Raw genomic sequence first — 15760 nt, forward strand, 5'->3', positions numbered from 1 at the left:
ACTGGCACATTGGAAATTGGAAAAATGTGCTATTTTCAAACAAAAGTAGGATGTGTAAAATCAGATGATTAACGAATTCGTGTACTTAGAGGGCGAGAACGACAAGCAAGAATGGAAACTACCAGATTTGTTCATAAATATAAAAGTGGAAGGGTCGTGTTCTGGGGAGGAATTATGATCGGTACAAAAAATCCTTTAATTTTCATCCAACCAACTTTTGGTTCTATAACATGTAGTTAGGCTCGTGAGAGGTGCGATGAAAGAAAATTTAATTTAGCATTAATTCGCTTAAAATAATAAAAAATATCAGATGATTCCATATAAGTTTGGTTGAGTGTATATAAAATATGGAATTCTGTAACTGCAACATTTAAAATGATCTAAAAAATACTTACCAAATTGTGTTCATCATGGAACACATTCAATAACGCTGGATGATTGTATCCCAGTGGCAACGTCGATATTTGCGTGTAGGTATCTAACATAATATTATCATCAGCATCAACTAAGTAGTTACCAGATGACTTCTCATAATTCACTAGGTACTGGGTGGAACCAAGGTTCTATAAAGTAAAACCGTTGTAGCATGTACTCGTAGAAATATATCTATAGTATTAAAAAACAGTTGCTATAGCAATACCAGCTATCTAAGAGACTCATTAATGTTGACATCAGCTGAGTGCTATTGTTCGCGGTGTGGAATTCCATAAACAAGGGAAATGATCCCTTGTTTGTGTATTTCATACCTCGAACAATTGCACCGAGATAAGCTGAATATTAAGTCTCTTAGATAGACGGTACTACTATAGGTACTTACATAGACATTACTCAGTTGTTTCATTAATTCTTTGCTTTTAGGCCCAGGTATATCGGTTTTCATTGAAGGTCCAGAAGGTTCTTCGGGTACAAGATTGGCAACACTGGCATTTCCTCGACATGTTGCTAGTTTTAGTATATTTTCTGAAAAATAAGAATATTTTTATAAGGTGCTGGTAATCATAAGAAGTGATAAGAAATGTTATAGTTAAAAGTGGAGTTAGTTGTGGATCAGATCAGAAATTAGTGGCTATGCGAAATAATTTACCCAGTACTGGAGGGAAGACAAAATAATCTACAAAATAAAGGTCAAGAAATGGAGAATTGCCCGCGTTATAAAGTCAGGGCCGCGCCGTCCATAAGGGTGGAGAGGGGCGGTGCCCCCGGCGCTGAACCAAAAAGCCGCCGGGAGGTGCCGAAAAAAAATTGACAATACCGAAATTACCAGAAATATTAGTAATATTTTATTATCTTATAAAATTGATTATTTAATTCATAGGAGATTCTGACCACTAGAAAGCTACAGAAATCTGAATTAAATCGATAATTTTTGATAATCTCCCGTCGTTAAGTATATTACGTCAGATACCCTTCGTTGCTACGAAAAGATACATTCAGTGACATTGATGACAATTATTGTTTTAAAAATTATAAAAGTGATGACTTTCAATCGTCAAATATTTATAAAAACTGTTTGTTTAATGGTACTTACATAAATAAATTACAATAAAATTTTGGTTTTGAACAGTTTTATTCATGAAATAATCGCAACAAATTGCACTCGACCTCTGAAATTAATATAGAATTTCAGAGCTCTTGTGCAATTACTACTGAAAATTTACCAATCGTAGGTAGATATAAAAATGGTAGTTATTATTACTTTGATCCCCTAAGTGTACGAACCGTTATTTCTCTCATTAAACTGAACTATATTACTCCATTCACTCACTGTAAAATATTGCAAAACCTCTGAATTTTAAAGAACAGCTTGGATTAACATGAAATTTGGCATACGTATAACTTACATGTCAAAGAAAAAAATGATATTGTGTCGACGTGTGCTTTTGCCCTACGGGAGTACCACCCCTTCACAGGGGTGAAAAATATACGTTCAAAATAAGTCCGGAAGTGGATAAACTGACGAATTGTAAGTAACTATAAAGTTAAATTGTTCTATAAAGGTTTTATATTGCTTAAGAGGAAACAGTAGCGATCAACAGGTAGCAAAAACGCGTTCCAAGACTGCGGCTGTAATTTTGAATATTTTTTCGAGATATTTGGCACACGTATTCGTAATGTAATAAAGAATGGCGGTACAGAGCCCAATTTGAAAAATATATTAATATGTGGAAATTACTCTGTAATTAAATACAATATTAAAAAAACGAGCCTGTACCGCCATTAAGAAAAACAAAAAAAATACATTTTCTTCAAATAAACTTTTTTATCCGATGCCTAGATTTTGTGTCATTTTGGAACTACTAAAATTTTTTATTTCATTAGTAGTTCCAAAATGACACAAAATCTAGGCATCGGATAAAAAAGTTTATTTGAAGAAAGTGTATTTTTTTGTTCTTCTTAATGGCGGTACAGGCTCCTTTTTTTAATATTGTATTTAATTACAGAGTAATTTCCACATATTAATATATTTTTCAAATTGGGCTCTGTACCGCCATTCTTTATTATATTATGAATACGTGTGCCAAATATCTCGAAAAAATATTCAAAATTACAGCCGCAATCTTGGAACGCGTTTTCGCTACCTGTTGATCGCTACTGTTTCACCTTAAGTCAATATCTACTTTTCGAGTTCTTTACGAGTGAATATGTTCATTTTTAAACAAAGAAAAAACAGGTGTTTAAGTGGTTTTTCGCAAATAACTCAAAAAGTAAGTATTTTGCCGAAAATTCTTAGGAAAATTTTTGAAAAATGGCATTTCCTTCAAAATTTCAAATTATTATTTTTTATTTAAAACAAATTTTTTTCACAAATAAGCACTTTGAAATGATGAAACTTCCAGATCATATAAATACTTACACATACATAAGTGAAGTAAATTGTAAAGCTGTAACGATTAATTTCATTTGGGATTTGGGATACTAATTAAGCGGAGATTTTTACGATGTTTTTTACCAAAAAAAAGGGACCAACTTTATTTTCAGCGTTACTGGCTTACATTTGCTGCTAGAAACTAAAAAAAAACAAAAATAAGCTTTTTCTATAGACTTTAAAAAAGTTATAACGAGTTTTGCCCGAAAAGTGCTTCATTTTCCGGTTATTTCACGTTGAAATGTCCGATTTAGAATTTGACAAATAAGAATCCACTTTTCTCGAGCTACAACAAACTCTTCCTCTACTAGATCTACCGACTTCATGCGTGAACAAGTTTTTGAAATTTTTTTATAAGCTATATTTTTGCTAAGAACAAAATTTGCTTAGAATTTAGTCAGTTTATCCACTTCCGGACTTAATTTTAACGTATATTTTTTCATCCCCGACGACGCAATATCAATTTTTTTCTTTGTTATAAATTAGCTATGCGTATGCCAAATTCCATGTCAATCCAAGTAGTCCAGAAAGCCACTGCGCATCCGCTAGGAAAAATATTCTAATTCGGATTTTTTGCACAATCTTACTCAAAAAGGACCCCTTTTAACAAATTTGCATGTTGCCAGGACCAAAAGTTGGTCAAAAATTTTTTAAACGTTTTTTTTTTGTTTTTTTCCTAAAATTATTTTTTTTGCATGGAACAAAATTTTTTTAGGTTTTTTGGATCATTCCAAACAGAAAAGATCTTTAGTGACTTTTCTCTAAAGTTGATAGTTTTTGACATATAAGCGATTAAAAATTGAAAAATTGCGAAATCGGCCATTTTTAACCCTCAAAAACTATGTGAAAAACTGAAAATTTGAATGTTGCCAAGGTAGGAAGATATTCTTTAAACATCGATTGATAAAATCCCGAAGAGTTTTTTGCAATACAATATTCAAAACTCCTTTGTTTTTTAATTGCTAATCAAGCGTGCGCTACACTATTTTCCACCGTTGCATGTGTATACAGTATGGTGCAAATGAAAGGAATACATTCGATATTTCGTAAACCGCCGACTTTAAGGAAAAATCCCGAAACAGGTCGATTTTTATTTTTAAGTTATGATATTGTGACATACATGGTATACTAGTGACGTCATCCATCTGGGCGTATTGGCGTAATCGATCATTTTTTTTAAATGAGAATAGGGGTCGTGTGCTAGCTCATTTGAAAGGTTCTTCGATTCTCTATTCAGTAATATAAACATTTACATAATTATTTATACAGGGTGTCCAATAATTTAATTTTTTGTCAATTTGCCAAAGGATTTAATTTAATAAAAATTTTTTGGACACCCTGTATAAATAATTATGTACATGTTTATATTACTGAATAGAGAATTGAAGAACCTTTCAAATGAGCTAGCACACGACCCGTATTCTCATTTTAAAAAATCATCGATTACGTCATCACGCCCAGATGGATGACGTCACTAGTATACCATATATGTCACAATATCATAACTTAAAAATAAAAATCGACCTGTTTCGGGATTTTTCCTTAAAGTCGCCGGTTTACGAAATAACGAATTTATTCCTTTCATTTGCACCATACTGCATACACATGCAACGGTGGAAAATAGTGACGCGCACGCTTGATTAGCAATTAAAAAACAAAGGAGTTTTGAATATTATATTGCAAAAAACTCTTCGGGATTTCATCAATCGATGTTTAAAGAATATCTACCTACCTTGGCAACATTCAAATTTTCAGTTTTTCGCACAGTTCTTGAGGGTTAAAAATGGCCGATTTCGCAATTTTTCAATTTTTAATCGCTTATATGTCAAAAACTATCCACTTTAGAGAAAAGTCACTAAAGATCTTTTCTGTTTGGAATTATCCAAAAAACCTAAAAAAAATTTGTTCCATGCAAAAAAAATAATTTTAGGAAAAAACCAAAAAAAAAACGTTTAAAAAATTTTTGACCAACTTTTGGTCCTGGCAACATGCAAATTTGTTAAAAGGGGTCCTTTTTGAGTAAGATTGTGCAAAAAATCCGAATTTGAATATTTTTCCTAGCGGATGCCCAGTGGCTTTCTCGACTAAAGCGGTTCTTTAAAATAGGGAGCAAAAACCGTGAGCAACTGGACTATAATAATAATTATTTGTATATTTATTTGTTCTCAGATAATGTAATCGTGGTATTTTGTAAATATTTGTAGTATTCATAATAATTTATCAGTATATTACTTTCCTGCCGCTGAAAATCTAAGAGCAGAAAATAAGGGTTACCCAGCAGAGGGCCATGTCAAGCATCACAAAGAGACAGAATACCAAATAATATCAGGCAAAGAACAAAAATCAAAGACATAGTAGAATATGTAGCAAAAAATAAATGGAAAAAACACCGAACAACAGCTAGACTAGAAGATTATTGGAATAGCGACCGCGAGCGGACAATCGGATAAATGTACCACGGAATCAGAGATCGACCACCAACGCGCTGGAGTGACGATGTAAAGAGAACTGCTGGGAACTGGATAGCTGGTAGTTCAAGATAGGGAGACATGGAGAAACTTAGAGGATGCCTATGTTTAGCAGTGGACGATAACGGTTAGATTATGATGATGATGATGATACTTTCGTAACACATAAAAATAGTTTGTAGGTATACCGTATAACGATTCACTAAGCTACAAAAAACTACTTACAAAGGAAGGAGGAAAGGGGCGCCTAAAATTACTTGCCCCGGGGCGCTTGACAGCCTTAGCGCGGCCCTGTATAAAGTATAGGTACTTGCTAAAAGAATAGAGTGTCCGATTCCTTTATAGTAATCGATTAATCCAGCAACTCAAGAACAACCAGATCAGAAGGTATATCGAAGAAGAGCACAAAAGGATAACAGAAGCTATATATCAAGCTGCTAAGGAAGCAATTTGCATAGGAGAAAATGGTAAAAAGCAATCCGTTATAGATGACCGAAGAAACAACAAAGTATTATAGAAAATAATGAAAAATACAAAAGTTAGAAACCTAAAACAAAAAACAACATGGAATGAATATCAATAATTACGAAGAAGAGTAAAACAGAAGGTCAGAAAAGATAAACATTAAAGGTGAAACAGTAGCGATCAACAGGTAGCGAAAACGAGTTCCAAGATTGCGGCTGTGATTTTGAATATTTTTTCGTGATATTTGGCACATGTTTTCGTAATATAATAAAGAATGGCGGTACAGAGCCCAATTTGAAAAATATATTAATATGTGGAAATTACTCTGTAATTAAATAGAATATTAAAAAAACGAGTCTGTACCGCCATTAAGAAGAACAAAAAAATACACTTTCTTCAAATAAAATTTTTTATCCGATGCCTAGATTTTGTGTCATTTTGGAACTACTAATGAAATAAAAAATTTTAGTAGTTCCAAAATGACACAAAATCTAGGCATCGGATAAAAAAGTTTATTTGAAGAAAGTGTATTTTTTTGTTCTTCTTAATGGCGGTACAGGCTCGTTTTTTTAATATTCTATTTAATTACAGAGTAATTTCCACATATTAATATATTTTTCAAATTGGGCTCTGTACCGCCATTCTTTATTATATTACGAAAACATGTGCCAAATATCACGAAAAAATATTCAAAATTACAGCCGCAATCTTGGAACGCGTTTTCGCTACCTGTTGATCGCTACTGTTTCCTCAATTCGCAAATATTTTACGGCTATCCCTACTTTTTCTGTAAAATTCTCACTGGTATGGAAACTGCAGATGTAAACATTAGGTTGACAGTGACATTGTCATTAGAAAGGTAGAGATGGCTATTTCGGTTTCGTTCAGTTTTTGAATGTTCTTGGATAACCTTTACTTGTATAAATGATAGGATTATTTTTTCACTAATTATGTATTCAGTGGTTACCATTATTTATATACTATACAAATAGTCGAAAAAGAAAAAAAGTTGTAAAGTTATTTTAATATTGTCCTGTTAGCATGGAAAGCTTAGATAAGGTTTGAACATGTGAAGAACTGCGTTGTATAAATGTAGTATTACTCAATTATATTATAAAGACTTTATTTATTTCTTTATTTGCGCAAATTACTGAAAAGCGAAGAAATAGACGGTTAGCTCAATTGAAGTAAGTACTTTTTTACATAAATCAAATTAATTACTTTTGTATTTTTCAAATTAATTTTAAATTTATAGTGAAAATATGATCTATAACATCTATCGGTAAACCAATAATTTTCGCATTAAATTTTATTCTCGTTTAAAGGAGTAAACTATTTATTACTACACAACAGAAGTACCTACTACTGACCAGAAGTATCTACTACAAAGCGTAGCGCCAGCCGTGTCTGCATTACACCAATCGTGATGGAATTAGTTTTCCATGTGCTTGTGATTTGTGAATTCACATTTTTACGTACCAAATTATTAGAATTGTACATGAGTAAAAATGAGTGACTCAGATCCGAAGCGACAAAAGAGTTACGCGAGGATAAAAATGAACAATTGTTATTTGTTAATCTTCTTCACAATTATTAAATTTTATTTGATAAAAAAATGACCCCAAAAATTAAGAATCTTCTTCTTAGTTTGTAAATTTTTCTATGACACACATTCATAAATGCTGCCATATTGTAACAAAAAAATACCTACGCCGAAGACGTCCACCCACCAACTTCACTTAAACTGAAGCAAAATACTACTAAACAAGCACATACTTCAAAAGCGTAGTACATTCTTCTATGTAGGCTGGTAAATAGTAGCAAATACTACGGAGAAAAGCAAATGCTTTTTAAGTGTAGTGAAATCTTAAAAAATGTAGTACGTACTTGAAGCATTAGCATTTACTACATTTTATGCCACCATGGGCACTTTACTTTATAGCTAAACTCGTACCTATTTACGGTTATCGGAACAAACTCTTATAAAATAATACTTTTATTTGAACTTTAATGACTTGAAATACTTGGATTTTCCATAAATAATATATAAACAATAAATAACCCTTTATTAATTGTACGCCTTAAATCAATTATTATTTTTCAAATACACTATCAATACTATTTAATAAACAACTCTTTGATTGATTTTATTATCATCGTAAAAGCGTTAAAAAGCAGTAGCAGAATGAACTGCTACATCAAAATAGCCGGTCGGACACATCTCTACTTGTCACTGTCTTGAGTCTTGTCATAACATTATATTCGAATGAGTGCGTTGTATGACAAAGATAGCGAATGTTCGATTTCCACGGACATGGTGTCCATTTTTTTCGAATCCTGAAAAAACTAATAAATATTTTAAAAAAATTTAAAAACAAAATGAAAGACTAAATTATTATCGAGGGCCGAAAGTCCCTTAGAATATATAAGAAGTTTCCTTCGAATGAGATATTTGAAATTAAAAATCACACTACATTTTCTCTTAGTTTTTCACCCCTGTAACTTATTAAAATAAACATTATAGAAGTTCTCAGGGACTTTCGGCCCTCGCTAATAACGTAATCTTTCATTCTGCGTTTCAATTTTTCAAAAATACTTATTAGGTTTCCCAGGATTCGAAAAAAATGAATCCCCATGCCCCATTTGAATAGCATTGCAGCCGAAAATACGTACCGATCCTCTTAATGTGGGAACAGCATTGCGTTTATATAGAAAACGGAATAGGATCACATTTATACGATCGAACAACTTACTAATACAATGATTAATTATTTATATGGGAAATAATATATATATTCTCCTTTTCATGAACATTTTTCAGTGCGTCACAAATTATAGAAAAAAAGGTAAGTCCGTGATAATACACATTTATGACATTTATTCTAACGTGACATTTTAGTTAAATCTGACAGTTGTCAAATTTTATTTTCAATTTGGAATAAAACCAAATCAATTGTGTCTATTGCATTTATAAAATGGTATTTTCTTTCATTTGTATAGTCTTATAAATTGTACAGATTATATTGATAATATTATTATTTTATTTAATAAATAATTCTTTTTTGATTATGGCGCCATCTATCGACAACTAGAATAATCACCGAACTAGAATAATTACCGAAGTATTCCCAGACGTGCCTTTTTTTCTGTCACATACAATTTAATGCGTTAGAGAGAAATCGAAAAACTGTGACGCACTGAAAGATGATCATGAGAAAAAGAATACTAATACAAAAAAGAAAGGCCAAAAATAGATCCGTCCATCTGGATTTTATAGATCTTAAAAAGGCATATAACTCGATACCTGGAACCAACTATGTGGGAAGCAATGGAAGACATCGAAATTCCACGAATATTAATAAAATCAGTAAAAGCGCTCTATAATAATAATAAAGTAGCTATCAAAACGGGCAATAGAATATGCAGTCCACTTAAGACGACAAAATGGACTACTACAGGGCTGCTTCACATCCTCTATCCTGTTCAAAATATTCCTGGAAAAGAAACCCTGAAACCATGGAAAAGAAACTGCGAAGGAATGGGTATACCAGTAAGACACGAATATCTACAGGGTGTTTCAAAAAAAGGTAACCCCGTCTCTAGGGTAGGTAAAAGACTGAAAAATAATTGGAGTTTGCTTAGTAAAAAATTTTTGTAACGCCATCCGTTTTCAAGTTACAGGGCGTTGAAAAAAAAATTTTACGCATTTTTTACGATTTTGCCGAAACTACTGGCAACATTGTAATGAAATTTTATACGAATATGTTTTGGAAGCTGATACATCCCATGAACTTGTTTTTATACCTGATTCTCATAGAGGGCGCTAGTTACACGGATCGTACTAAGTATTAGTCAATATAACTTTTTTAAGAGTATAATTATTAATCAAAATTTCAAGTAAACTTAAACATCATTCAATTTTATACGAAAAAGGTACTCTTGGTAAAACTCGATACTGTGTACCGTTTTCGGAATATTTTGATTTGAAAATTATGAAGTAATAATTGATGCTGGTACTAATGATAAAGTTCTAATAGGTATACCTCTATTTTCTCCAAGTGTGCCATGGAAAAATGACATTTATTGATTGTTATGACGATAAATCAACAATAATTAGAGTTTTTAAACCTTGTTTCAATTTTTCAATTTTCAAAAATGCGTAAAATTTTTTTTTCTTCAACGCCCTGTATCTTTAATACGGATGGCGTTACAAAAATTTTTTACTAAGCAAAACCCAATTATTTTTTAGTTTTTTACCTACCCTAGAGACGGGGTTACCTTTTTTTGAAACACCCTGTATATACCCTAAGTTTTGCTGACGACCAAATAGTGATCACACAAGACGAAATGACCTCAGTTTTAGGCGCGGATCCAAGGGAGGGGCAATGGAGTCAATTGCCCTCTCCTTGAGACCTTACCTGGTTTCTACTGACACTTTTTTCAAGAAAGAGATAATTATGATTGAAAATAAATAGGGAGTTTTCTATCCCGTTGATATCTGAATAACTGAAACTGAAACACAAATACGCAGAATTCCTTGGAATCGAAAATTAATTTGCGATACATACTAGCCAGAACTATTTTAATATAAAAAGTTGTATTGATATTTATACAGATACTTTTAGCATAAATCTACCTATAAGGAGATACCATTTACAGTAAAAATTCTTTGTTATATTCACTCCCTCAACAACAATTTTGAAATCCGTTCAAGTGCCATGTATAAGGAATTGTTATGGAGTTACGAGGGAAGTTATTTCTTTTTTTTTCATGCTTCCGCTAAACGAAGTTTTTATTGAACAATTCTAACACTCTAATTTATCTAACGTATGTGGTACACATTAGGTAGAAACGCACAACGCTTCTTTGCATTTCGAAAAGAAGTTTGTGAAGATTGTTGACGTTTTAGAATGCATCAGTACATGGAATGCTAACATTTTGAGTCCTAAAGCTAATTTATTGTTAAATAGCTTTAGAACTCCTAAATAATTGGTCCTAAATTATTAGGACCACCATTCATCGTCGTGTTAAAGTTCATCAATAACATTTTCTCCTTCACAATTTTACTAAAAAAACTTATTGCAAAAAGATTCATTAGATTTAATTTCTGCTAAAAACCTGATCGATGATTTCCTTAAAACATTACAAAACAAAAGAAACATTGCTCAGATTGAATTTTCAAAAACTTGGTAAGACGTACAACTGTTGGCCAGCAAGCTACAACTATCCATAGCAAGACCCGGCAAGACCACGTATTTCTAATCGTCAAACAAAACGAAAATTTTTACTTCATTGCCCCCTCCTTGCAAGGTTGCTGGATCCGCCGTTGCTCAGTTTTATGATAAATGATAAGACAACTGGAACCGGAGTATACAAAGAATGGGATGGGAATAAACCTAAAGAAAACTGAATACCTAACAACGGAGAATAAAGAAATAAAACAGCTGGAAATAGACGAAGGCAAACAAATCAGAGGAACAGACAAGTAGGTACAAGTATTTAGGTTTCATAATATTAAACAAAGTGACAACGGAAGAAGATATAAAGAATAGACTAGGGATAGACAAAGGACTGCATACGAAAATTGAACCCGGTACTGTGGGATAAGAATATCAGTCTAAAAACAAAAAGAAGAATATATAATACCATGACAAGAAGTATCCTCATTTACGGGTCTGAAAATTGGACATAAATAAGAAAACCAAAAACAAAATAAGCGCAACGGAGATGGAATTCCTAAGGAGAAGCTGCAGAGTAACAAAACAAGAAGAGATTAAGAGAAAAATGGAAGTGAACTTAGAGACTACATCGAACAGAAGAGATTAACCTGGTATGGACATGTCAGAAGAGCAGACCAAAATCGTTGGATGCATAGAATAACATACTGGAGCCCGATAGGAAGAAGGAAGAGAAGTAGACCCCGAAGATCTTTCAGAGATGAAGTGGACGAAGCAACGGAGAGAAGAAATCTACAGGAAGGGAACTGGAAAGACAGAAAGAGCTGAAGAGAACGGTTGAGTGAATGAATACAGTGAAAACTGTGGAAATTCGTATAGCCCAGTAAATGAACGGGAAATTCGCCGATACCGTGTAATTTTCAGGGGCAACTCCGAATTGCATGAAAATTTGGATTTAGGTTCTACTTACCCTCCACTTCAAAGTTGAAATTGTGCCGTTGGTTGCTTTTACTTGGGGAGTGATAGTCACCCCTTCTCGAGGGTGAATAAACATATGTTGAAGATAACACCGGAAATTGATAAATTTACTGATTTTAAGCAACTTTTGTTCTATAGAGTTTTTTACGTAAGTCAATACTTTTCGAGTTATTTGCCATTGAAAATGTTGATTTTTCGACAAAAAACTACGTTTTCAGGCGGTTTTTCGCAAATAACTCAAAAAGTAAATATTTTATCCATAAAAATATTCTAAGCAAAAGTGTAGCTTATAAAAAACCCAAAAAATGGTGTATCAGTAAAGTCTATCAATCAAATAAAAACAAAGTTGTAGCTCATGAAAAATACGGTCCTATACGTCTAATTCCAAATCGAATATTTTAAGGTGAAATCACCGAAAAATTAAGCACTTTTCGGGAAAAACCCATTTAAACTTTTTTAAAGTGTTTATAAAAAGCTTTGTTTTAGTTGTTAACAAAAGTTTTACCATTAAAAATAAGCGAGTTACGCTCAAAAGAAAGTTGGCCCTCTTTTTTTTGTAAAAAATCATGAAAATCTCGCCGTGTTTAGCTCCCCAAATGAAATTAATCGCTATCGCTTTACAAACAATTTACTTACCTGTCTATTTTTAATATGATCTGTCAGTCTCACCGGTTTAAAGTGTTTATTTTTGAAAAGGTTATAACTGAGAAAGCTTGAATGGGTCACTAATCACGAGTGTATGTAAATTTTGAACAGGTATATCTTAACCAATTTTTGTCTTACGGAGAAACAAAATAAACTAACATATTTATAATAGCAAAACCTACATTTTTTTACTCTTTAAGATTTTTCTTATCACTAATACTTTTTAAGTTATTTTGAAAAAAATTAATTTTTCAAAAATTTTTAGAAAAGTTTTTTTACTATAAAACCAAATTATGTTTTCAAAAATAAGCACTTCAAACCAATCAAACTTACAGATCATATAAACAATGCATATACAGTTAAAAAAGATGGTAAAGCCAAACGATTTATTTCATTTAGGGTGCTAAATAGAGGGAGGTTTTCACGATTTTTTTACCAAAAAAAGGGACCATTTTTTTTTCAGTGTAACTCGTTTATTTTTGATGCTGTAAACTTTTGTAAAAAACAAATAATAAGCTTTTTTTCGATACTTTAATAATGTTAATAAGGTTTCCCCGAAAAACGCTTCTTTCTTCGGTGATTTCGCGTTGAATTATTCGATTTGGAATTAGACGAATAAGAACGTATTTTTCTTGAGCTACAACTTTGCTTCTACTCAATTTGTAGATTTTACTGGTACACCATTTTTTCGTTTTTTTATAGGCTACACTTTTGCTAAAAATATCTTTTTCGATAAAATATTTACTTTTTGAGTTATTTGGGAAAACGGTCTGAAAACGTAGTTTTTTGTCGAAAAATCAACATTTTAAATCGCGAATAACTCGAAAAGTATTGACTTACGTAAAAAACTTTATAGAACAAAAGGTGCTTAAAATAAGTCAATTTATCCATTTCCGGCCTTATTTTGAACACGCGTTTGTCACCCCCCGAGAAGAGGACAACACAAATTCAACTTTGAAGTGGAGGGTAAGTAGAACCTAAATCCAAATTTTCATGAAATTCGGAGTTGCCCCTGGAAATTACATTCCAAAACGGTCATTTATTGGGCTATTAGTATATCAATACAATATGTAGGTACTATAAGGGTAGAGCACCAGAAAATAACATTTATAAACAATATTTACATGCGCCGACTGAAGAGAAAAACATAGTAATAGAGGAAAACTTCTATAATTAAATGGATACAGTGGAGGGTTGCAAAAAAACATGTTTTTTAATTTTAAACAAAACAAACGTTTTTTTTTGTTTTAAACTTTTTTTTTGTTTTAAACATGTTTTTTTTTTATTTTTAAATTGTATGTTTTAAACAAATAAAACTTGTTTAAAACACATGTTTTTTTGTTTTAAACGTTTTTTTTTGCTTTAAAAATGTTTTTGTTTTTAAATTTTTTATGTTAAACAAATAAAACTTAGAAGAAAACATTGTTTAAATCATATTTTCCTAAATATAATATTAATTGAAAGTGTTTGATCTATTATTATTATTCTACTAAATAATAGATAAGAAAACCAATTGCAAAATTAGGAGCTATTCCCTGGGGAACCCCAGACTATTTACTATTTATAAATCCGCATTACAAGTTAGCTATTGCAATAACGTCCATTGTCAGTTATTTTGTGCTGTTTCTGGTGCTTAGTGTTTTTTTAAACATGCAAATGATTTGGTGACCCCAGCTCATTTTTTGTCAAATTTGCTTGATCGTCGCTTTATTGAAAATAAACTTATCATCCATCCATTATAAATTATCATCCAGAAGCATTTTAGATTATTATTATTACCAGGCAAAGTGTATACCTACTCCATATGTTTTCTAAACATCTATATTGAGAATGTAAAACCATTGGCATGGTGGCGTTCTAAGAAAAATATAAATAGGTATAACTACTACAGAATTGAAACTTGCTCAACAGCTTCACACAGCTGTTGCATCGTCAGCCAACATAGAAAGACTCTTCTCATCGTAAGGTTTACCATTCCAAACTACGTAATCGGCTAGGCAATGTCAAAGCTGCTAAGTTGGTTTCAATTTTTAAAGAGCTTAATTCCATCAGTGATGACGTGACTGATTTAAATTACAAGATTACTATGAGTCTGAAACACTTTTGAGAAATTTATTAACTTTTCTTTGCAAAATATTTTCAGTTTTCCAATTTTTTTTTGTGTTCAGATTATTAATAAATAAATAATATATATGTTAAAAAGTTTATATGATGTATTTGAGAATTTTTTTGATGTTATATTAATAAAGAAAATGAAAAAAAAGCACTTGTTTAATTTAAGTGTTTTAAACAAAAACTGTTTTAAACATAAGTAAACGTTTAAAACATGTTTAAAACAGTTGATTAAAACAAAATGTTTAAAACAAAACAACCCTGATACAGTGTTCTAAAATATTCCCAAATACGATGTGAAAATAGTGCTAGGTGATGCTAAGTTAAAAAAATGTTTTTCTTTATTGAATACTTTTCACAAATCATTACTATACTAGGTTCGCTTTCAAGATGCAGTAGAAATAAACAAACCAAGACACGTTAAATGCTATTAGGAGCACTCCCGAATCATAATTTACAATGTATAAACTTTGGAAATCATGATTTGGGATTTACAATGTATATACATTGTAAATTATGATTCGGCTGTGCTCCTAGTGGCATTTAACGTGTCTTGGTTTGTTTATTTCTACTGCATCTTGAAAGCGAACCTAGTGTAGATACTCATTTCTAACTATATTTGAAGTATATTTAAAATTATTTAAAAAGTATCATCAATTATCTTCTAAAAAAATGTAAACCATCGAATATTAGGTATATTAAATAAAAAAATATGTAGGTACATCATTTTAGTTAATTAAAAAGAACTTACCGATAGGTAATGGATTCCTACCAACAGGTTTAACCAGCTTGGATAACATTGTTTTTTATAAATTAGAACCTGAATTCTGGCCGCAGACACAGTCACAGTATACTGATAAAGAACCGCAGACTTCAAAATTGATTTTTGTCCATATGATATTGTTGCGCGCGCTCTGATATCCCGTTCAACACGGTGGAATTGATTATCCTCCTGTTTAATTAAAATACACCAATCGGTACAAGACGATATGGAAGAGAGAGGTTTAGTACAATATACTTGACTTTTAAAAGTTTAAACGATACTAATA

The 15760-nt window shown here is 31.7% G+C and overlaps 1 protein-coding gene across 1 annotated transcript in view; it reads right to left on the reverse strand.

Moving 5' to 3' along the window:
• Window positions 1-15760, reverse strand: part of LOC114326932 (4-aminobutyrate aminotransferase, mitochondrial-like) — a 28452-nt gene extending 12692 nt beyond the window's left edge. Inside the window, exons 1-3 of the mRNA XM_028275402.2 lie at window positions 15463-15760; window positions 818-960; window positions 396-563 (exon numbers count right to left, since the gene is read on the reverse strand). Of these exons, the coding sequence (XP_028131203.1) occupies window positions 396-563; window positions 818-960; window positions 15463-15511 (360 nt within the window). The 5' untranslated portion in view covers window positions 15512-15760. The remainder of the gene's footprint in view (window positions 1-395; window positions 564-817; window positions 961-15462) is intronic.

This window comes from Diabrotica virgifera, chromosome 5 (assembly GCF_917563875.1).
Source record: "Diabrotica virgifera virgifera chromosome 5, PGI_DIABVI_V3a".
NCBI lineage: Eukaryota > Metazoa > Arthropoda > Insecta > Coleoptera > Chrysomelidae > Diabrotica > Diabrotica virgifera.